This window comes from Pseudochaenichthys georgianus, chromosome 20 (assembly GCF_902827115.2).
Source record: "Pseudochaenichthys georgianus chromosome 20, fPseGeo1.2, whole genome shotgun sequence".
In the NCBI taxonomy this organism is placed as follows: Eukaryota; Metazoa; Chordata; class Actinopteri; order Perciformes; family Channichthyidae; genus Pseudochaenichthys; species Pseudochaenichthys georgianus.
The window spans coordinates 20702626-20727410 of NC_047522.1; the positions used below are offsets into that span (position 1 = coordinate 20702626).

Consider the following 24785-nt stretch of genomic DNA (forward strand, 5'->3'; position numbering starts at 1 on the left):
AAGGAGCGCCTCGCGGAGAGACAGCAGAGTCCGGACCGCAGCCCGTGAGCAGTCCCAGTCCGCGGCACGGGAGGAAACAAAACCGAGGTAAACGAAACTCAAAGCTACTTCCTTATAACACCTATCCGTCTATATTTAATATACTTATTCATATCACAGTCATAGTTAGAATTTAGAAGCATATTTCTGTTGCTAAACAAACCTGCATGTAATACAAGCGCAGGAATATATTTATTGTGTGATATCTGTTTGCTTATTGTCCCGGGGGTAGAATAACACACGAGTCCTAAGTCTATATTTGCATTACATCAAATCGATGTTTACACTTTTCACTGTTATATTTGTATTATTATATATGTTTTTTGTAAATGCTTAAGTGTTATTAAAGTGTCAAAGGAAGGATATGATGGGAAGTAACACGAGTCTGATAGTGGTTGTTATGTATTGTGTTGTCTGTGTTTTCAGTCTTAAAGAGCCATGGAAGGAACGAGAACACGCTCCACGCGCAGACTGCGCTCGTGGATCGTCGAACAGGTGTGTGTATGTTGGTTTGTTAAAAAAGTGTGTGTGTGTGTGTTTGTTTTGTTAAAAAAAACGTGTGTGTGAGGCAGAGGGAGGGGGAGACGGAAATAGAGAGATAATGGGCTCTAGTGACATTAAACAAACAATTAACAATTATCAGTGGTGGAGCCTGGAAAAACACTGCATTCCAATTATACTTTACTGAAGTACTCAAAAGTAGTTCAATTATATATTATGTTATTATTACACATGCTTAATGTAAAGCAGGATTTCAGTGTTAGGTTGAGGTCAAGCTAATGTTTTAACTATTATCAAATGATTACTTTCATTATGGATTAATCTGAATACCGTTAATACTCATGCATTATTAGTTGACTGTTTGGTTTGTAGAAACAGTTGGAAATGTTGTGAAACCTTAACAATGCTTGTTTTGTCCAAGCACCAGTCAAAGTCTCCACATTATTAGTAATCAGTTCAAATGAGTTAAAGGAACCCAAATATGAACCCTTATGACATGACAAATGCTTGCCAGTCTGTCAATCAATTAATTGGTGCCGTACTTCAAATATTTGTTGGTAAAGTAACAATTATAAGTAGTTGTATACTGTATATGACTTAAACTAAGGATTCCTTATCTTCTGGATTGGTTAATTGATGTTTACCATTTAAATTATGAGTTAAAAAACGAAATGAACAACCTTCAAAAAGACAGATTTAGAAAATGTATGCATTTTACATGACAAATAGGTTTCTGAGATTGTATAGACAGATAGATTAACAATGAAAATAACAAAATAGAAAACATCTGGCTTACCTTTTGGCTGCAGGTCAGCAGTGAGAAATTCCCAGGGCTGATGTGGGACGACGATGCAAAAACAATGTTCCGCATCCCGTGGAAACACGCAGGGAAACAGGACTTCCGTAAAGACGAGGACGCCGCCATCTTCAAGGTCAACAGCCCTCTTATATAAATCACCTAATTCATAATCCAGAGTCTCTGAAATGGCACTCAACAGAGTTTTGTGGCGTCTTTGTCTCCGCAGGCGTGGGCCGTGTTCAAAGGCAAGCTGACGGACGGGAGCCAGGACAACCCGGCCTCCTGGAAGACGCGCCTGCGCTGCGCCCTCAACAAGAGCACCGAGTTCATGGAGGTGATGGAGCGAGCCCAGCTGGACATCTCCGAGCCCTACAAGGTGTACCGCCTGGTGCCCGTCAGCGAGCAGAGTGAGACCTCAGCCTCCTACACACACTATTTCTACACACACTGCACAGATTTAGAGATCTCAGACTTTGACACACAGGGATGGAGATTAAGATTTACCAAAAAAGAGCGCAGTGGTGAAAAGCGTTTCAAAGTGACTGCTAGTAATGCTTCATTGGCTTGCTGTCAATAAGCAACAAATACATCATATACAATATTTGCAAAGTTAGAAGAGTTTGCAGCAAACGCTCTGCTATAAAATACTTACTTTTAGACTTGCTACCTCCAACGATAATGTTTTTTACATGATAATAGTTAGTTTCAGCACATTTTTGGGAACTGGTTGATATTAGTTTGTGGAGTTACAGTTATTATCTATTTGATTTATTTATTTTCAGAGAGTTATTACATTTTTTTGAATGTTGGATCAGACAATGCAATCATTTGAAGCTCTGAGAAAGGGTAACGGCCCTGTTTTCTAACACTTTGAGGTTTCATAGACGGATGAATCAACAAACAAAATATAAAACATGTGGCTTACCTTTCGATGCCTTCTTCACCTCCTCCTAGCAACGTCCAGATAAACATGGACTGACCTGCATGAGGTAGAGACTGAGAGGTTGTGAGCACGAATAACAGAGAGTTTATCTTAATGTTGTTTACACTGTAGCTTCATAATGACTGTGCAAGTTACAGTGGAGAAAGAAGATATTTGAGTAAAGTAAAAGTACTAATACCACAGTGTAGAAATACTATGCTACATGTAAAAGTCCTGCATTCATTTGATTTAAGTATAAACATATTAGCATTAGAACATAATGAAAGTACTCATTACTCATGTCTTTTTACAGAACAATATAAATTAGGTTATAAAAGTGAATGTGTGTAATGTTGCATCTGGGTTCCCTAAATAGTACCAGTTGACTTGTATATTTTGTATTGATAATCTGACTCTGCAAAGTAACCTGTTACGACAAAACTAAAAGTATTGGGACAACATTTGCTTTCAAAAAGCAGAAGAGTAGAAGAGTGATAAAACAGATGTGGGAAACCAGTTTGAATGTTCTTTTTTATCATTTGTTTCCTCTCCATTTCGGATGAATGACGATTCAGATGTCCTTGTATTATTTAATCTGTCAGGGGGCCAGCAGAGGGGAAGGATATATGTTGATAAGACTATCAGCAGCAACAGGAGGCTTGCAATGCAACGTGTGTGGAAAAAAACTGCCTCAATATTAAGGCAATTGGCTCTGCAGGAAAAAGCCCAGTCATGCATGAGTCTTAACCATAGACTGTATATATAAGGTCTTAACATGCAAATGAAATGGGATATAATAGTATACTAGTCATAGGGGACATGTTTACACGTTGAAGGCATTTCAAAGTGCTTTACAAAAATGAAAAACATTGAGAGCTAGAAACTTGACCTTTTGGTCTCAAGCTATTTTCCGTTTTGTTAGCCAATCTGCAGCTTCATCCGAAGAGGGGGACATATTTGATATTTGCAGGCTGTGAATACACTTGTATTCTTAGCCTGTTGCCACTCAGCACACAGACTCACACCCTGTTAACATCAGCATCAAACACTCATTTCAAGTGACACAATGTGACTTTAGAAACCTCTCCTGCTTGTGTCGCGATGGACTTTCCTCCCGTCACTTCCCATCTGTTACTGTTCTCATCCAAAACCTCGTCATGTTTTTCCACGCTGAATCATGTCCACTCTCTTCCTCCTTGGAGCTCTAATACTCTTGCTTTAGCCTTCATAGTTCTACAAACAGTTTCAAGAATAAAGCCAGACGTTTTCACCTGGTGCTTCCTTGTGGTGCAGCCCTTACATTCAGCTCATTGTAAGTCAACAACAACAATATGTAAAATGTCTGCAGACCTGTGGTCCACCTGACTGACATCAGCTGGAAGCTTTTTACAAGCTCTTGAATGCCCTCATGTAAAACATGCTCCTCTGTATTACTGACCTTTACCTCTTCTCTGTTTAAATCTGTTTTATCGTGCGTCGAGGACTTATTACGTACGGCTTCGCTCTTTAGTTTGAAGCTGTACTATTACCAGTTTTTACCCAGAGCCATACGAGAACTGAACAGTTACAACTTCCAACTGCACTACTTTTTAATAGTTGTATTAACTTATGAACTGATCGACATCAGAGATGCAAAATATCATCCCTGTGTTGTTTTTTTATATTGTAAACTGTATTTAAATAATGTGCGGGCATGTATGCATGTTGGTATGGATGTGTGAGCATGTTTAATGTGTATATGTTGATATAGATAATATATTTATTCGTTTTATGTGGAAATGCACTGCGAGGATTGCTTTTTTAAATTTCGTTGTACCTGGTGCGATGACAATAAAGGAATTATATTCTATTCTATTGCCATGAGTTACTGTACATGGTGACCCAGGGAGAAAGGGGCAAAGTACAATTCAGATTGCTTTACCTTCCTTATCAATGATCTGACTTCTCACTTCAAATACTTTGGAGAATGGTTTTGGATGGAGTTGTGCCGTCTTAAAAGTGTCACCATCTACTTTGCTTACTTTACTATTGCTTGTTTCCTGAATTGTATCTGCACTCATGAAACCACAGTGGAAGGCGGATCAAGTGACTTCTCTGTATTATCACGTTGGCTGTTTTGCTGAGTCAGCAGGGGAGTGAATTTTCTTTCCGAGGTGAAAAGTTCAGCCAACTTGGTCTTCTGGGACAATAACGTTTACTTTGACTACAGCAAACCCTTCTGTCCGTATTCATACACATACACCCCGACGTACTGGTTGTGCTTTATTGATATCTTTGACATGTATCTGTTTAGATGTGATGGCTCCAGAAAAGAAATGCAGAGCAAAAGTCGCCAAGAGGTCTAAGAGGAGGAGGAGAAGCAGCGACGACGACGATGACGAGAGCAGCGACGCCAGCCAGGTCAAGCAGATCAAGGAGGAGGAGGTCACCTCACAGCTGGTGAGATGACACATACTGCTCTCTGCTACTTCTACTCTATATCTCAGAGGCTGCACTTCTACTGGACTGCATGTATCTGAGCTCAGGTTACTTCATTGATTAAGGATTTGCATAAACACAACAGTTGATCAAGTTAGAAAATATGATACTAATCAAAATACTTTTACTTTATTGCTTTGAGTACATTCTGCTGTTAATACTTTTCACTTCTTAAAGAGGCCCTGTTGTGCTTTTTGTTGTTTTCCCTTTTCATAGTGTGTTAAATAGCTTGATTGCATGTTGACTGTAAAGGCTCCAATCCCTCCAGAGTTTCTCTCCAACATACTCCTAGTCACTATACACGCGTGCTCGTATTGGCTAGCGCTCCAACACATTGTACGTGATAGGCTAAGGGGCGGGACATCTCTAAGTGGTTGATCAATCACAACAGAGCCGACCAGCTAACCAATCAGAGCAGACTGGGCTCTGGTTTCAGACAGAGGGTGAAAAGAGGTGCTGCAGCACAGGCAGTATGAGAAAAATAAAGAGCTTTTTGAACATTGAAGCATGGAGACATGTCCCAGTCGAGACACTACATACTGATATACACCTGAACATCAGCAGGAGAGGACTCTTTAAAGTAGAGACACTACATACTGATATACACCTGAACATCAGCAGGAGAGGACTCTTTAAAGTAGAGACACTACATACTGATATACACCTGAACATCAGCAGGAGAGGACTCTTTAAAGTAGAGACACTACATACTGATATACACCTGAACATCAGCAGGAGAGGACTCTTTAAAGTAGAGACACTACATACTGATATACACCTGAACATCAGCAGGAGAGGACTCTTTAAAGTAGAGACACTACATACTGATATACACCTGAACATCAGCAGGAGAGGACTCTTTAAAGTAGAGACACTACATACTGATATACACCTGAACATCAGCAGGAGAGGACTCTTTAAAGTAGAGGCACTACATACTGATATACACCTGAACATCAGCAGGAGAGGACTCTTTAAAGTAGAGACGCTACATACTGATATACACCTGAACATCAGCAGGAGAGGACTCTTTAAAGTAGAGACACTGCATACTGATATACACCTGAACATCAGCAGGAGAGGACTCTTTAAAGTAGAGACACTACATACTGATATACACCTGAACATCAGCAGGAGAGGACTCTTTAAAGTAGAGACACTACATACTGATATACACCTGAACATCAGCAGGAGAGGACTCTTTAAAGTAGAGACACTACATACTGATATACACCTGAACATCAGCAGGAGAGGACTCTTTAAAGTAGAGACACTACATGCTGATATACACCTGAACATCAGCAGGAGAGGACTCTTTAAAGTAGAGACACTACATACTGATATACACCTGAACATCAGCAGGAGAGGACTCTTTAAAGTAGAGACGCTACATACTGATATACACCTGAACATCAGCAGGAGAGGACTCTTTAAAGTAGAGACGCTACATACTGATATACACCTGAACATCAGCAGGAGAGGACTCTTTAAAGTAGAGACAATACATACTGATATACACCTGAACATCAGCAGGAGAGGACTCTTTAAAGTAGAGACGCTACATACTGATATACACCTGAACATCAGCAGGAGAGGACTCTTTAAAGTAGAGACACTACATACTGATATACACCTGAACATCAGCAGGAGAGGACTCTTTAAAGTAGAGACACTACATACTGATATACACCTGAACATCAGCAGGAGAGGACTCTTTAAAGTAGAGACACTACATACTGATATACACCTGAACATCAGCAGGAGAGGACTCTTTAAAGTAGAGACACTACATACTGATATACACCTGAACATCAGCAGGAGAGGACTCTTTAAAGTAGAGACACTACATACTGATATACACCTGAACATCAGCAGGAGAGGACTCTTTAAAGTAGAGACACTACATACTGATATACACCTGAACATCAGCAGGAGAGGACTCTTTAAAGTAGAGACACTACATACTGATATACACCTGAACATCAGCAGGAGAGGACTCTTTAAAGTAGAGACACTACATACTGATATACACCTGAACATCAGCAGGAGAGGACTCTTTAAAGTAGAGACACTACATACTGATATACACCTGAACATCAGCAGGAGAGGACTCTTTAAAGTAGAGACACTACATACTGATATACACCTGAACATCAGCAGGAGAGGACTCTTTAAAGTAGAGGCACTACATACTGATATACACCTGAACATCAGCAGGAGAGGACTCTTTAAAGTAGAGACGCTACATACTGATATACACCTGAACATCAGCAGGAGAGGACTCTTTAAAGTAGAGACACTGCATACTGATATACACCTGAACATCAGCAGGAGAGGACTCTTTAAAGTAGAGACACTACATACTGATATACACCTGAACATCAGCAGGAGAGGACTCTTTAAAGTAGAGACACTACATACTGATATACACCTGAACATCAGCAGGAGAGGACTCTTTAAAGTAGAGACACTACATACTGATATACACCTGAACATCAGCAGGAGAGGACTCTTTAAAGTAGAGACACTACATGCTGATATACACCTGAACATCAGCAGGAGAGGACTCTTTAAAGTAGAGACACTACATACTGATATACACCTGAACATCAGCAGGAGAGGACTCTTTAAAGTAGAGACACTACATACTGATATACACCTGAACATCAGCAGGAGAGGACTCTTTAAAGTAGAGACGCTACATACTGATATACACCTGAACATCAGCAGGAGAGGACTCTTTAAAGTAGAGACAATACATACTGATATACACCTGAACATCAGCAGGAGAGGACTCTTTAAAGTAGAGACGCTACATACTGATATACACCTGAACATCAGCAGGAGAGGACTCTTTAAAGTAGAGACAATACATACTGATATACACCTGAACATCAGCAGGAGAGGACTCTTTAAAGTAGAGACGCTACATACTGATATACACCTGAACATCAGCAGGAGAGGACTCTTTAAAGTAGAGACGCTACATACTGATATACACCTGAACATCAGCAGGAGAGGACTCTTTAAAGTAGAGACAATACATACAGATATACACCTGAACATCAGCAGGAGAGGACTCTTTAAAGTAGAGACGCTACATACTGATATACACCTGAACATCAGCAGGAGAGGACTCTTTAAAGTAGAGACAATACATACTGATATACACCTGAACATCAGCAGGAGAGGACTCTTTAAAGTAGAGACGCTACATACTGATATACACCTGAACATCAGCAGGAGAGGACTCTTTAAAGTAGAGACGCTACATCCTGTTATGGTTCAAGGCTTTTATCAGTCATACGTTTAGCATACGTACATAGCTACAGACTGTGATGTACCTGAACGCGTTCAATGAACGATCGTTCATGAACGCGTTCATATTTTGGGCGAACGTGAACTGAACGTACTGTATTTCCGCTAGATGAACGTAATTGAGAACGCGTTCATTCTCAGCGGTGTATAACGGCGTTCAAAAGTGCGTTCATTCTCAGCACTGTATTATAACGGCGTTCAAAAGTGTACCAGATTTCATATGCCTTTCAGCCGAAAACCCAGTTAAAACACACCGTAAACAGGCTTCAAAATAATGCGGAAAACCACCCAATTTGGCAACAGCAAGCTGCCTGTGACGCGTACGCGCCTGTCACCCCTGGCTGTCGCACTAAAATATAAATATACTAAATATATCAGACTCCTCACAACAAACAATGTGGAACCGCGGAACCGGCGAGCATTGAATGAATGAATGAATGAATTAGTATGGACGAAGCCGAGAGCAGCTGCAGCAGCACTCGCTCAGAGTGAGACTCTACGGCAGGGGTGGGGAACCTCCGGCCTCCGGGCCGTATACGGCCCGCGAGACAATTTGGTACGGCCCTCGAGGTAATTTATAAACACACGCAAAAAATAAAAAAATGAAAGAAATCTAGACCGCAAAATAATTAAACAAGGAAGTGCCTGTTTTTCCTGGCCAAGATCAGGGTCCTTGAACACAACACGAGCCTAACGTGTCATCACGTGGTATATGTCTCGACTGACAGGGGTGCAGTTCTGACGGAGAGCACCAGAACGCCACTCCAGCACTTCAGAAATGGCAGAAAGTCCATACACATGCCGCAGTTTCTGCGTGTCTGTGTCTTTAGTTGAAAGCCCAGTGGCGATCTGCTCATCTGTCATACAGTCAATAACTTTGTTGTTATCATTAGCATCTGGTTAGCTAGCTATGCTAACGAATATAAGAAGCTTTGTCTACAACCAGTGAGGTAAAGGCACATCTTTATATGATCATTATAGTTATAAAAAAAATAAGAGAATAAAGTAAACAGGTATAAAATACTATATGATAGTTATTAATAAAGAAGAATACAGTTTGAAAGGGGAGTGATTTGTCAAATATCCATAAATTAAAAGAAAATCTGCTTACAGTTGTGTTTGGGTGTTGAGAGATGTGTCCATAGCTCTCCTAATGTTGCACTCAAAGTGCACCAGATTGATGCTTTTAACTTCAACATTTAAAAAAAATCTTCCCAGGGGAGCATGCCCCCCGGATCCCCTTAGAGGAGGTTAGGTCCCCCCCCCCACTTAAATCATGTTCACATGAATAGGAAACTAAATACATTTGCACACATCTTGTGTCCATATCTTTCTGTTTTGGTGGTCACGCCACACCGTGCACGTGCATGCATACGCGAGTCATGGTGAGATATCTGGATTAAGAGGTTGCTTTTTCTTTGCACAGAATGAAATGAATGGGCTGTGATTTTAGTTTTTTTAAGCAGAGGTCAATAACTTGTACGGCCCTCTGAGGATATTGTAAAAATTGAAATGGCCCATTAACATCGTACAGGAGACAATTAATAGCTCGCAGCAACATATTGAAAAAAGAACTATGAACTATAAATTAGTTCATTTTTGAAACCATGAACTTTAGTTCAACATTTTGAATTATGAACTATGAACTGAACTAGTTCATTTTAAAATGTGTGAACTGTGAACTGAACTAGTTCATGTAGAAAGTGAACTTTCCCAACACTGGCTACAGTGTAGTCATGACGATAACAATCTGAGGTCACAGGCTCCTCCTACAGTGCAACACAATAAAACAGAAAGACAGAAAAAATAGTGCAAGTAAATACAAAGTAGTAAAATAGTGCAATAAGAGTCTATATACAAGTGATTGGAATATGATATATTAGATCAATCATTTCTAAGTTGCAGCCAGATGAATGTTATGGATGTTGTTTCAAAAGTTCAGGTGTTTAATGTGAATGTATGCTGTTTAAGGTTAATACGAAACAAAAGTATTACCATCGTTTAACACTGCAGGAAGTTACACAATAAGTGTGAGGTGAATAAAGCTGTGACTTTGAGAAGCTAGTACTAATTTAAGTTCTCAGAGACATCGAGCAGACTCAGAGACAGTTTTATCCCACAGGCCATAAGACCACGTACTGAGCTTGCACTATTTTTATCGTTGTTGTTTTAAAAAATGTAATTGACATCTTGTAAATGCACTGTTGAGGAACCTGTGACCCAAGTGTTTCATGCATTACATACTACACCAGAGTTGTGAACGTGATATGAAAACAAACTTTGGATATTTAACTTATTTGATATGTAACTGTGTTCTCAGTGTGTTGAAGAGGATCTGTGGACGGCCCGCCCTGCAGAGACAGAGGACCCCGCTCAACACACCACCAGCAGCACCACACACAGAGACGGTGAGCCAACATGAACTCCACAGGAAGTCACAGACTGTCCGCTCTAACACTGACACGGATATGTTTGAGATCAATGTCTTGACCTCAAGAGACTTCTCTGCACAGATAGTGTTTTTAGTAAAATGTAGCTGACCTGAAATGACTTGACCTTATTCGACCCACTTTTTTTAATAGTAGTTCAAATCATGCAACACTCATATAGAGTCATTTTCCATCCCTATAGCTAATTTTAGATCATCCAAACTTAGATGCAAACTACTATGGACTGAGAGGCTATTTGCTTTCTGCCTCAGGTGTTTGGCTGCTTTGCATTGGGCACGATTAGAAACCTGATCTCAGCAGCTAAATGTGTCCACAGTGTGAGAGAAGAAATGAATAAGGAAGCTGTGCTGCTGTTGTTGTGATATAAAAGGACAAAGAGGATATGTAACAATGCTTTGGAGGCTTACCAAAACGGAAACACCCAAAGTATTGGCAACAAATCAAAGCCACATCACCACTGCAGTTCAAAAAGGTTATAATGGCAATTTTAATGTTCCAATGTCCGATATCCTTTTGCCATGACTTCACAGCAGGGTTTAGAGTGATCCTGACGCAGACACACACAGATGCATTGCCGGTCTTTTGCTGCAGTTCAGAATGATGTGTTATTGCTTTACATACCAAGGGTGAAGTATACTGTGTCAATAGTTGTGGTGAGCATCCGCCGGGGCTGGTAGAATCGGTATGCTCTTCCTCCCGTGTCCTCGTCATCTCCTGTCACCTATGACCGCTTTTATACACCCGGTGCAGCTAAACCCCGCCACCAAGTGTTCACAAATAATATTGCACTATACATATAAATTAAAGTAAACTGAGACACCAACAACACCCATAAAATGGCTCCTACTAGGGAAATGTAATCACTGACATGCTGCATGTATACCGTTATTTACAGTAACAGTGCAGTTGTGTGAAACCCGCTTCATTGCATGTCATTAGGCTTGTTTAAGACGCGTTGCATCGGTTTGCATTTATAAAGAATGCACACATGTGTTTAATCGTTAATGTCAGATATGTACTAAGTAAATACATTTGTTCCTGCTCAAGATTAGATTCAACTTTATTGTTATTGCACATATTACAGGCACTGAGACAACGAAATGCAGTTTAGCTTCCAACCAGGTGCAACAAGCCGTGAAGTGAAAAGTAATCTGGGTGTCCTGTTTAAATAAAATCTGACCACAAAACAAACTCTGTCGTGATTTCAAAACAACAGCTGATCATCTCTTTTATTATTCCCTCTCTGCAGCGGTTAATGAATTTACGTTGGACGTGCGGTTCGAAGAAAGCATCTCTGCTCCAGTAGGAGGTAATTCATCAACTTTGTTTTTTCGTGCAATGCCGTAGAAAGTTGCTCTCACAAGGAGGAGGAGCTTCTGACTGATATAACTACCTTATCTTATTTGGAAAAGTCTTTCTTTTATTCTTATCTTAACTACACATGCCTTAATTCTCCCTCTCCATCATTGTGTTCCCAGATGAGGATTCCTTCGGTGTGGTGGTTCAATATTTAGGACAGGAGGTTCTTAAACGTCACATCCAGAGAAACGACATCAGGATTCTGTACTTGCCTTCGTCCTCGGTCCCCCCAGCGCCGGCCGTCCTGAAGGGCCGGTTCCCTCGCGTCCCGCTGCCGGAGCCCCCCCCCTCGCTGCCCGCGGGCCCCGAGCTGCAGGCCCTGTTCACCCTGCTGCCCTTCATGGAGAGGGGGGTGGTGCTGACCTCCACCCTGGGGGGGGTCTACGGCAAACGCCTGTGCAGGGGGAGGGTCTTCTGGACGGGGCCGCACTGCACCACCCCGGGGCTGCACAAGATGGAGAGGAACACGGAGCCCGTGATGCTCTTCTGCAAAGAAACGTTCAAACAACGTGAGTTCCAACGCTGAACCTGAAACATGTAGAATGACAGTCACCACATGAGAGGGGTTTCGTCTGCATGTTTTTAGTTTAGAGTATGTTAACACGGCCTGTTCACCTTTTTTAGAACTTTTTATTTACTCCACAAATATATAACACACCCGCCTGTTCAGTCCACTCAAATCTACACGTTACTGCTCACATACATTAATTACGCCTTTCCTTCCAAGTCTTGGCAAAGTATACACATCGACATTCATTTAAACTCTCTGAGCGTTCCCTGGTAGTCGGTACAGACAGGTCCACCTTTCAAAGCAATAAGTCCGGATAACATTCCCAGGTGGCTTGTCTTCGTCCAGAGTCAGACCATAAACCAGTGAATTAGTTTAAACTCAAATGTCGTCTGAGCTCTGTGCTGCACTATTAATTATCCATTTGTTTTTCCCATAATCAGAACTACACAACTCCCGTATGAACGGCGCCGATCCTCCTCAGTGCGGCATCACTCTGTGTTTTGGAGAAGAGCTGAGTAACAATGAAGACCCGTCGAGCAAACTCATTATTGTTCAGGTAAATGTCCAAACTCTCCACTCTGGATGATATTTGTCTCTAAGCTCTCAACTAGTCATGAACACCAGACGTTAGCTTTGGATCTGATTGGATTTCAACACCAAAGGGATTCATTCTGCCTTAAACATATTTGTACAATGTATACACTTTTACCAGAAACAATTACAATAATAAATAACATGCTATAAATATATATTTGTATATTAAAATTGGAACACAATTGTATACATGTTTCTTTCAAATAAATCCTATCTGAAAAAAACCTTTTGCACTGCAGCATGTCTTTAAGTTTTAATAGGGAAAAAGATAAAAGCACTTATTTATTATAAACAATTAATTCATTATGTATTTCCTAAAACAACAGTATTGTGAATTCATATTTTTTTGTATTAAAACATGTTAATTACATTCACATGACTTATTTAAATATGTTTAATAAATGACTATTCTTTTTCAATATGTATTTACTGAAAATATTAATTTATTTTTATATTTCAAATATTGATAATTTATTAAAACTAATATAGTACACATAATTTCTTAATTAAAAATATTATTAATCAATTTTAACTTACAATTATTATTACTCACATAAAACTATTGAACTTAGGTTGAACTATTAGCATTTGAAGAAATTCCAGGTACAAAAAAATGTCTAAGTAAAAACAAAAATACTGTTATTTTCATTGGAAAGACTCATGTATTTTTCTTTAAATCATTTAACTTTTTCTACTCCAACAGAAAATGAAATGTGAAAATTAAGCATCACAGAAACGATTAAGAAAATAAATGTAATCAATCAAATAAAAATGCTGCTGTGACCTGCTGTCCTCAGATCAACTTCCCCTGGGCGGAGCAGCAGGTGCAGAACACGGAGGCCTTATTAGAGTCCCTGAGCATGCTGCACTCTCTGGCCTCTCAGTCTCCTCTGGGGGAGATCACCCTGAACCTGGTCACCGTGTCGCCCTCCGACGTCTTCTCCTGTGGGACCGACTGAGCACCGTGTCTGCACGAAGGGGGGGTGTAACTCCAAAAACGAGTATACAGTCCACATTTAACCTTGTCGTCTCAAATGCTCAAAACTCCTGATTAATCACAGAGTCTAAATTCTCCCAGAAATGTTTTTGATATCAAAATAAGAGCTTGTTTTGTAATAACAGACATGTCCTTATACATATAGCACAAATCGCACTTATGAAAGCTTAAACACTTTTTTTAAACTGGAGATAAAATCTTCAGCTTTTTTTGGTTTTACTCTGAGTACGGATATTGTTTGTGAACTGGAAGCACTACATTTAAACACGAGTCGTCTTCAGAGCTGCACTAAAAAGTAGATCCACAACATTTTACATTTCTATAAATCAGTGAATTCTTCCCGTTATTCTTCACACAAACATTTTCTGATTCCAGCTTCTCAAATGTTACTATCTACATGTTCTCTTGATGTGGCTGTAGTGGTAGTATCTTGGACTGCTATTGACCAAAACATGTAATAACTTCAATATGTTATTTTTTTTTACAGTGTTTTAACGTAGGCTACACACTTAAAATGTAATTTGAAAAATATCATAAATGCAGTTATAGTAAATGTTAAGGGAAACACACCCTACTCAGATAAGTTACAATAAAAACACCAAGTAGTTCAGTAGAGTAGTGAACAAGAATATGTAACCAAATAATAACCACTTTTTTTTAATGTTATGTCTGTTAGTTAACTCCAAATCTTAGGGTTCTCATTCATCATGTTAGGTTGTTGTAGTTAAACACAAACATTTACACATTTACGATAATGGGTTGTATTTTTAAAGGACAAAAAAAAGTTTTTACACTGCTGTTAAAAAATATGTTATCAAAGTTGCACCCAGTTAACCTTAATGTACCTTTAGGAGGGAATAAGATTAAGCTTGGGATTAGTTTTGAGAGTCCTGACTCTGCTAGACATGAACTGTTTTACAATAGTTGTTAGGTAATGGAGAAAACAGAACAGACCTCCATTTCAATACAAAAGTCTTGCAGTAAAAACAGTCTGCTGACGCTCAGAATATTTAGCATTCATATATATTTGTTTTAAAATATAGATTTAAAGATAATAACTATCAACTAAATATCCTGGGTTGTACACTATGCCGTAACTGTATTCAGATATAATGGACATTAAGTGTTTATCAATGTTTTTAGTATTTGTCAGTACTTCTCCTTTCAAGACATATTTATATACATGTGTCGGTAGTCTGTTTATACAGGAACCCCCACTTCTGGGTGCACACAGGAAGTCATATGTTTTTCACAAATACATATTAATAAACAATTACAAAATGGTATATGTCCTTAAAACTACTGTTTCATACTGCTATAAAGGGTTTGTAGTAGCATTTAAAGTGTTACACAAAGAAATGCTTTATTTGAAGGCAGCATCACCTTAATCATGATAACACTCATAAGTTTGTTTTTACTGCAAGACTTTTGTATTGTAATTTGAAGGTGTTTCTGTTATTGTGTCCACCCCCTGGAGCCTGTAATCAACATAGAAATAACAATTAAATATAAACAAAAATACCACAGATGCATTGCAATAGTGTTAAGGTAAATGTTTCCTTTAAATCAGAAGGGCTGCAACAAGGCACACTCAGGGTTCTACCAAGCTGTAAATATGTTGTTATTTATGCATGTTCTATGTTATGTCCCTGTTCAGTCTAATAAATAAGCTACGCTCTGTGTGGTTGTTATAAAAATCACATGTTGGGTCAGAACATCAATTCATCTGCGCTCCACACACACACGGCTCCACCTCGGTCTAGATGTTCCCGTTGGCTGGAGAGGAGAGCTCGGCTATCTTAGTATTCAGTTTCTGATTGGTCCAGTCCTTTGTGATGTCATCCAGGTGGCTGTCGAAATCCACCAACAGCGAGTGGTCGCCCGACTCCAGCATCTGAGTGGCTATCGACCGGATCTCGTCCCACTGTCTCAGCATTATCCTGAACACACAAAGACAAGTCAGTGTTCATGTTATTTAGACATTTATATTAAGCCAGGGCTGCGTTTCACTTCTCTTATTTTTCATTTCCTCGCTCCTTGGTCTCGGTATCACCGGAAATTGATTTGTCTGCGCCATCTTGAGTAGCGTCCCAGTGGCCTTATTTGTGCCGGAGGATCGAGAATCGAGGAACCACCAGTCCATCCTCCGGTGAATTCCTCAGATACTCGCCCCGCCCCCTTACTGTGTATCGCTCACTGATTGGACGATGCAGCGCATGCACTGATCTGATGCTTCTTGACATGAGAGCAGTGAAGAAAATACATGAAACTCACGAGAGTCACTCCTCAGTTTATAGCGTGTTTTGTTTCAATTAATGTTTCATTTAGTTACAAATATGTGATATATCTGAACAACAAAGTGGTCAAAAATCATTTTATTGGAACCGCTTGGGGCGTCTAATGGAGTAGACGGATCTAACAGGTCGTCCTAGTACTTCATAATAAATCCATTAACATCCTGCTATTTTTTTGTTCCAATTCGACCAAAACTTGACCCAGTTTAAGATTAAAGCTATCTGTGATCTACTATTGGGATATATGTGCAGCTATCATGCCTCCAAAGGTGACCAAGACGACTGCTAGCTTAACCAGTAGCATGGTTGAGGCTAAGGATCAACGCAACGAGATGCTAGAGGACATCCGCAGAATTGTAAGGGAAGTGATTCAGGATGAAGTTTCCTCGCTCAAGGCAGCTCGTGCGCTAGAATTTGAAAATACACAACCGGAAAAAATCTGCCACTTCCTTACAGAGCCCCTCCTCCAACACACACGAACGTGCACATGACCAATGAGGGCACGAGATAAATGTGTGCCCAGATGGAAGGCTGACAGGCAGGTAGGCCATCCAGTTACTTTAGCCGGGCCGGCTCAGATGATTGGTCGTACTTTTTACAGCGCCACGGCTTCCGCACTGATGACATTTTTTTAATGGATTTTTTGTCAAAGCACTTCAGATATTCATTGCTATCGGGATGTTAAGAGCATTCCATGGAATATAACAAAAACCGAGCCGGTTTCTGAAACGTACCTACCCCACCTTTAATGACACTGCTTCTCTGGTTTACTTTAAGAGTGGAGAGAGACTGAACATCCTTGAAAGAATTAACTTTAACAGTCAGTTGCTCCTGTTTTTTCAAAAGACTTTCCACAAAGATCACTCCCCCTCCTCCATTGTGAAAGCTTTAGTGCAGAGGTGAGTCACGCTGAAGTGTACTGCACTGATGGAGCCTACAGAGAACGAAAGCCTGCACACACATCACAATTACTGTAAAGGCCTCTCATTGACAAAAAGCACTCCCAACCCTGAACTCTAATTACGTTCCAACAAACTACAGTGAGGACACAAGGTCAGAGGTGGACAGACGGTCAGGATTTCACAGGAAGTTGAATACAAGAGATTAACTTTTCAAATGAATTAATGTATTTGGGATCAAGGACCATACACTAATCTCAGAAAATAGATGATTTAATAGTGATTGTAAAATAAAGTAAGGTCTTCTCATGGAGACGCAATGCAGTTACGATCGGTGAACATACTGACCTCTTGTGGATTTTCTGCAGAGTTACTATCTGAAGATGATAACAATTATGTTTTCTCTCTCGTATTTTGAAATCTAGATATTTGCACTAAGCCAGTATCTATTTTCATCTAATATTTTAATTAGAAAGAGCTTTTCAATCAATATTCTATCATATACATTATTTAGTGTGCATTGAGATTTAACATATAATGCTTGACGAAGTTCCCAAATAATCCCAAAGCTTTGTATGTGAGATTTAATTAGTTAACAGAGCAAATAATGACAAATATTTCCCTGAACGTGAACAGGAAGATTGTTAAAATGATTGTAAAATGTGCACTTCACAAATCACCCAGCAGGCTGCAGCCTTTTAAAGGAATTTGCAGTAAGAGTCAAATAGAAGTGCTGCAGGTCACCTTTGATATGCTTCTGTTTACTCAAGTAAACATCCTTTTGAGACAGCAGTTAATCACAGAGATTTGCTACAGTAATTAAAACCAGAAGCAACATTTGAATGACATATACTTACTGACACTTTGCTTCAGATTCCTTTAAAGTTTATTCTGTGACTGACTCTCAACATTCATTTGTTTTCCATGAGATAAACACCTTACGTCAAATTAACCACATCCCGTTTGAATTCTGTGTATTTCCCCCCCGGCCTTTTTCCAACCTCACTGTCACACACATCTTCCCCCAAACATGGCGTGTCGTTCTGACCTGGTGCAAGACTGGAATGAATTGTAGTAAAACATCTTAAGTAAGTGATGAAAGAGGAAGTGGCCAATGATATCAGGGGTGAAAAATGAGAACTGTGCTATACACTCAGCGTACAGTTACTTCCTTTCTCAACTAACTTTCTGTTTCAAAACCTTCGAACCTTATTGAGTAACAGGGTCGGCTCTAGAACAAATCGAATGAGGGGGGGGAATCATTTACCACGGGGGGAGGGGGGGGGGGGGGGGGGCTGCGTCCCTGGACAACTGGAGGCCCCACGCAAAGTTATATGATGAGGCCCTCTGTTTCGCGAGCGTCGACGAGGGGGTTAGGCGGTGGTAGTGGAGCCTCGCTGCGGCAATACCACACTAATTGCTACGCATAAGCGCATAGGCATTTGAGACGCATTTGCGGCTCAGTGGAGGCTACCCCCGCAAGATGAGGCCCCCTCCGCAAGGTGAGACCCCACGCAGTCTGCATGATCAGCCTGTCACCCTGCACACTGCCGTCAACAACCAACACACAAACACCAACGCAACTTCAACTTCAAAACATGCTGTAAAGTCTATTGTCTTTCACACACATTGCAGGGGTGTAGTGCTATTGTATAGCGCACCTATGACTTGTGCATACATGCACGGTTGTGGCACGACCACCAAAACAGAAACATATGGACATGGGCCACCATATAAAAAGTGTGCAAATGTATTTAATCCTATCCATGTGAACATGTTTTAGGTGGGGGTGGACCTAACCTCCTCTAGGAGGGTCCGGGGGTATGCTCCCCCGGGATTTTTTTAATTTTTAAATATTGAAGTTAAAAGCATCAATCTGGTGCACTTTGAGAGCAAAATTAAGAGATCTATGGATACATCTCTCAACACCCATTTGAAACAGAACTGTAAACAGATGTACTTTTTCTTTATGGATATTTTACTAATCACTCCCCTTTTAAACTATATTATTGTTTTACTGAGTATTTCAAACCTGTTTTTCATTTATTCTCTTATTTTGTAATAACTATAATGATCAGTGGCGTCGCCTGGCCTTAAAGCCCCAAATGTTTTTTCTGTAGCCCCGGACAATTCTCCCTCAATAATATAATACATTAACTGTGCTTTATGGCTTTACCTGAACCTCATCAAGACACTAGAGAGGACGGCAGGACTGTAATTTCCCGTGTTCAGTGAATGCAACAGAGGCAAGACACCAGACCAATCAGAGAGTTGCATGGAAATAAACGTATGCTTGTGTCATTCAAGCTCGGCTCTGTGTGTGTGTGGCCAGAGCCCTAGAGAGATAAGAGTTATGACACTCTTCGATGTCCCCGCCAGCCGGTCACGTGGTTTATGTATGCCGGTGTTGTGTCACATTATTCCCCCCCATCATGAAATGCCCCCCTTGTCACGGGAACGCGCATTTCTAAATGACACGTTTACACCTTAAACCGATGTTTAAAACGAAAAGTAAACGTTCAGGGGTTTTATTAATGGTAATGTTCAGACTGTGAGTTGTTTAGTGGTAGCTCATAGTCTTGATTCTTCTGGTTTAACTTTTCGCTCCGTATTTGAGGTGTCGAAATTCATTCGTCACTTCCTTTTCAGTTTTTGTTTTTTTTAATCTTTTTTTTTATCATTATTGTTACGTCCTGTCTGTATAAACGTGCTTTAAAATTTATTGTTTAATTTTACATAGTTGTCATCTAATAATCAAAATATATGTTTACAAACGTTACATAGTCTTTGTCATATTATTATATACGCTATGCGTACAAAATAAAAGTGTGACATTCATGAAACTTGCTCCATTTATTGGTACCAGTCCTAGAACCATACCCTGAAAAATGCTTGAGGGTATCGGATTCATAGAAACCTGCATAGAAAACATGTCTACCCTACTTTTATAATTTTCGAATCATAAATCTAATCGCCAGAAGCAAAATGCTAACATTATGCCATAAAGGAACTACAGCCGAGTACAGCAGCACGACTTCAACGTCACGCCGACTTAAGATCCATATTCAGAAATACAGATTCTAAATTGTTGAATTGTTTGTTTGAACAGTTTGCAAGAGCGCAGGGACTTGCTTTCAAACAGAACAGGGGCAAACAAACTTTGCCCCTGTTCTGGGGCAGTGTTTACGTGTTCGGTGTAATGTCCTCGACAACTTCTGTAGTCCTATTCAGCCACTTGTTAACAACCATCGTTTTTCAGACACGTAAACTCTTCAGAAATCACCAGCGGGGTCACTGCTGATGGATTTAATGTCGAAGAACAAAACGTGATCTGTCTCTTAAATGTGTTTCAACCACAGACCTTATTTCCAGATATTTCCCCAAATCCTATGGAGAGATCCCATTGGCTCTGAGACGAGGGAACCGGTAGTGGTGAAATGCTAACTCACTTCCGGGTTTTAGGACTCGTCACTGCACCACTCTATGCCGCTCACAAAAACAACCATGGGGGACTGGGTCGGGTCGATCATCACTGGGAAGTGGAATGAATTATTCTGAGGTACGCGTATAAGCTCTTAGACTTATTCTGCAATGTAAAGAAGAAACCAAAAGTGATTTGATCAAGCTGATGGTTTTAAGTGAATAACCTTTATTTTTTGTATGTATTTAAAATAAGGCGTTATTTAAATACTGATTGTTATTTGTATTGTAAGCAGTAAGGATCTGTGGTACTCTGTCTTAGTGACAGCAGCAAACTTTTTTTCTAAGAAACTTGGATTGGACAACAGGAATATATTGTTGGTTTTTTATTGTAAAAGATACATTTAAAAATCGTTTGGATCTGTGTTGATGATGTCATCATGTTATCATTTGAATATATCTCTAATCCCGTTGGCTTGATCCTTTGGAGTCATGGTGATGTCATCCACACATTTAGAATGCTTTTACTTTGATGCGTGGTATGAACTCACAACGATGTCACATTCCATGTTCCAGATGCCTACAAGAAGAACCCGTTTCTATCACATTTGGTTACGTTCAGTGTAGGACAAAGACATCCACTTTAAATCGACTCCATTTAGAGACCATTGAAGAACCTTTTATAGCAAAAATGTCTCAAACATTCCAGGTAGAGAGAGAAGACATTATCTCCAGCAAGTCTGCAGAATATCGAGTATTGGACTTTATTGGAGAAGGACGATTTGACGAGGTTGCAAAATGTGTCCTGGAGGAGGACCTGGACTGCAGCCCTTATGTAACAGATGATGTTTGGTGGATGACCCTCTGCAGACTGGACCATTCTGAACCATCGGATGTTCCGGTCAATGATTACGAAACTGACTCGAGTGGTGGAGAGAAAGACATGGAAATCTCCTGTGATGCAGACGCACGGCCAGATGGTTTCTGTCAAGATCCTCCCATCACATCTTTTAGGGAAAGCTCACAGAAAGAGCAACCCATGACTTCCATTGCTCACAATTCAAATCTAGAGAAGTCCAATATTGACACACCACACAACGAGTCCACACCTAATGCCAACGATGGTGCTGCAGCCGCCATCACACCTACTGATCAGGGCGATGTCGACAAAACGCGCACAGGATTACCAAAGAGGCGAAATGTTTTTCAGCGAATGAGAAAGAGAGTGGTTTCCTTTTACAGACGTTTTAATGCCAGTAATCACAATTCAAATCTAGAGAAGTCGGAGGACCTGGGCTCCAGCTCTTTTGTAAAAGAAGCAGGTAGCTTGTCAAGCATCTGCACCCTGGACCCTTCAGATTCATCGGATGTTGCAAACAATTCTGAAACATTTCCGGTAGAGAAAGAAGACATAATCTCCAGCATGTCTGCAGAATATCAAGTATTGGACTTTATTGGAGAAGGAGTATTTGGCAAGGTTGCAAAATGTGTCAACCTAAAAACCTCAGAGATTATAGCCATTAAGATTCACAAAGACAGTGAAGATCGAGTTGAAGAAGTGAGAATGTTAGAAATCATCAGGAAACTTGACCCAGAGAAGAACAACCTTATAAGATGTATTGACAATTTCTTTTTCGGAGACGTTTCTTGCCTCGCATTTGAGATGTTGGATCAGAGCCTTTTGGACTTTATGATAAACAGAAAGAAAGCATATACGCTTAATGAAATCCGTCCAATCACACAGCAGCTACTTGTAGCATTCAGAGCCCTGAAGAGCATTGGCATCATTCATGCAGACCTTAAACATGACAACATCATGCTTGTGAACCACCAGAATCAGCCCTTCAGGATCAAATTGATCGACTTTGGTGAGGCCATCCCAACATCCGAAGTAGAAATTGGAACAGAAAAGCAACCTCTATCATACAGAGCTCCAGAGGTGTACTTGGGCCTCCCCATTTCTGAGGCCATAGACATGTGGTCACTGGGATGTATTATTGCAGGGATGTATATTTTTGCTCACGTCTTCGTTCACGGCTCAAAATACAGTATTATGAAAGTAATTTGCCATCTTATTGGCCAACCAGGAGACCACTTGCTAAATGCTGGAAAGTTCTCCTCCAAGTACTTCATCAGGGAACGGGAAAATAGTCCAGAGTGGAGATTTAAAACGCCAGAGGAATACAAGAAACGAACCGGTGTCGAGGCTGACATTTCAGAGTGTGCTTTAGACCAGTATTCAAGTTTGGATGAAAAATTGGAGTATTACGTAGGGGAACAGGGCAGAGTTGAGTTGAAAGACAGGATGGCCTTTGTACAACTGCTTAAACGGTTATTTGACCTGGATGCTAACTCACGAATCACACCCGAGCAAGCCCTGACTCACAGCTTTGTAACAATGGGTCACCTGGAGGAGGACCTGGACTGCAGCCCTTATGTAACAGATGCTGTCAGGTGGATGGCCATCTGCAGACTGGACCATTCTGAACCATCGGATGTTCCTGTCAATGATTACGAAACTGACTCGAGTGGTGGAGAGAAAGACATGGAAATCTCCTGTGATGCAGACGCACGGCCAGATGGTTTCTGCCAAGATCCTCCCATCACATCTTTTAGGGAAAGCTCACAGAAAGAGCAACCCATGACTTCCATTGCTCACAATTCAAATCTAGAGAAGTCCAATATTGACACAACACACAACGAGTCCACACCTAATGCCAACGATGGTGCTGCAGCCGCCATCACACCTACTGATCAGGGCGATGTCGACAAAACGCGCACAGGATTACCAAAGAGGCGAAATGTTTTTCAGCGAATGAGAAAGAGAGTGGTTTCCTTTTTCAGACGTTTTAAGAAATAATCCCTTGGAAAGTAATTGAAAAGAAATATCTAATTTAATCTAATGGATTGTAAAATAAGATAAAATTGGGTTTTCTCCAGGTACGCTGGTTTTTTCCTGCATTACAAATAAATGCACAATCCTAAAAAAACAATATAGATATGTGAAACCCCCCAGATCCGAAGCTTTCAAATAGGGGCCCAGACCCTAAACAGAAAGCCCCTTAATGTCCCCCTCACTGCACAGAGCTCTGTCTCGTGTTGTTGGTACATACCCCCATGGCTGCTGCTGTCTCACGGACCACAATCAGCATGGCTCGGATTCTAGCTGCTGCCAGAACATTAAGAAACAATACTGCAGATACAGCACGGATTATATTGGTTTTGCTGCAGTGACTTTTGCTTAGAGTTGTTATATATATTTCTGTATTTCTATATTTCACAATCACAATCTGTTTGAATCATTTAATTTGTTTATTTACTTGTGCAAAAAAATAAAAAAATAAAAATTCCACTGCTTGAGTATATTTCAACATTAATGAGTATCGAATCAAATATTATGTTTTAGAAAACTGTTTTTAAGGCAGACATATCAATCATCTCATGCATGCTGATTGCTACCAGCGCTTTTTAACCTGATAATCTGGTTTGTATTACAAAACTAAATGAAGTAAGATGGAAAATATGAAAGAACAGAACAATATAAGGCCTTTTTAAAATGTATTGCTTGAATTGGTTAATATTGATCTCTTTTATTAAATGTTCTTAAACAATCTTGCACAATGCACCTACCTTTTTGCAGTATATAATCTGTGTTACTACATTTCACCAGCAGACATCTCTTCAACTCTACTCTGAGCAGCGACACAGAAGGAAGAGGTGGGATAGTAATGGAGGGTGGACGTTGGAGGGGAGTTTTTTTTGTGTAAAACTGTAACAACAGAGATTTAAAAAAAAGAGCATACAGAAATGACCATATAGATTGTATGTTAACAAAGGGAACATTTATATTTAAGTATTAAGCAGCAGTGACAGTATACAAACAATGACAAACTCCTGCCACAGCTACAGTACATTAAGTGAACGGAGCTAGCTGTTGCTGTAACGTCGGGTACTTACGTATGGCAGCCTGTTTGCGCCACAGAAAAATTCTAAAATAAATCCTGTAAATCATAATTATAATTATGACGCCAAGTCCAAGTCCAATTGAAATCCATATTAAGGTCAGATTTGCTACCACTACAGGAGTTTGTTGTGAGTATCTTTCCGTACTATCTCACTTCGGACCACTGGAAGTCTGAAGTGATCTCTGAGGCGGACTGGCTCGCTGACTTCCTGTTTCCCCCAATACCATTTTAATCCACAC

At 40.3% G+C, this 24785-nt stretch overlaps 3 protein-coding genes across 3 annotated transcripts in view; 2 read left to right on the forward strand and 1 right to left on the reverse strand.

Annotated features, from left to right (window-relative positions):
* irf9 (interferon regulatory factor 9) lies at window positions 1-15668 on the forward strand. Its single transcript, XM_034109234.1, has 10 exons — window positions 1-87; window positions 466-534; window positions 1350-1472; window positions 1566-1746; window positions 4555-4700; window positions 10378-10465; window positions 11757-11816; window positions 11986-12375; window positions 12818-12933; window positions 13769-15668. The coding sequence occupies exons 2-10, from the start codon at window positions 478-480 to the stop codon at window positions 13928-13930; spliced, it is 1323 nt and encodes a 440-aa protein (XP_033965125.1). The 5' UTR covers window positions 1-87; window positions 466-477; the 3' UTR covers window positions 13931-15668.
* emc9 (ER membrane protein complex subunit 9) overlaps window positions 14610-24785 on the reverse strand; it is a 16000-nt gene continuing 5824 nt past the window's right edge. The window contains exon 6 of the mRNA XM_034109253.2: window positions 14610-15908. Within this exon, the coding sequence (XP_033965144.1) occupies window positions 15728-15908 (181 nt within the window). The 3' untranslated portion in view covers window positions 14610-15727. The remainder of the gene's footprint in view (window positions 15909-24785) is intronic.
* LOC117466079 (homeodomain-interacting protein kinase 2-like) lies at window positions 20822-23941 on the forward strand. The gene has a single exon (XM_071206939.1). The coding sequence runs from the start codon at window positions 21114-21116 to the stop codon at window positions 23439-23441; it is 2328 nt and encodes a 775-aa protein (XP_071063040.1). The 5' UTR covers window positions 20822-21113; the 3' UTR covers window positions 23442-23941.

Coding starts and splice junctions, on each gene's coding strand:
- irf9 (XM_034109234.1), top strand. CDS start 478: ATGGAAGGAACGAGAACACGCTCCACGCGCAGACTGCGCTCGTGGATC. Junction 535..1,349: donor GCTCGTGGATCGTCGAACAG/GTGTGTGTATGT, acceptor TTTTGGCTGCAG/GTCAGCAGTGAGAAATTCCC. Junction 12,376..12,817: donor CAAAGAAACGTTCAAACAAC/GTGAGTTCCAAC, acceptor TCCCATAATCAG/AACTACACAACTCCCGTATG.
- LOC117466079 (XM_071206939.1), top strand. CDS start 21,114: ATGCGTGGTATGAACTCACAACGATGTCACATTCCATGTTCCAGATGC.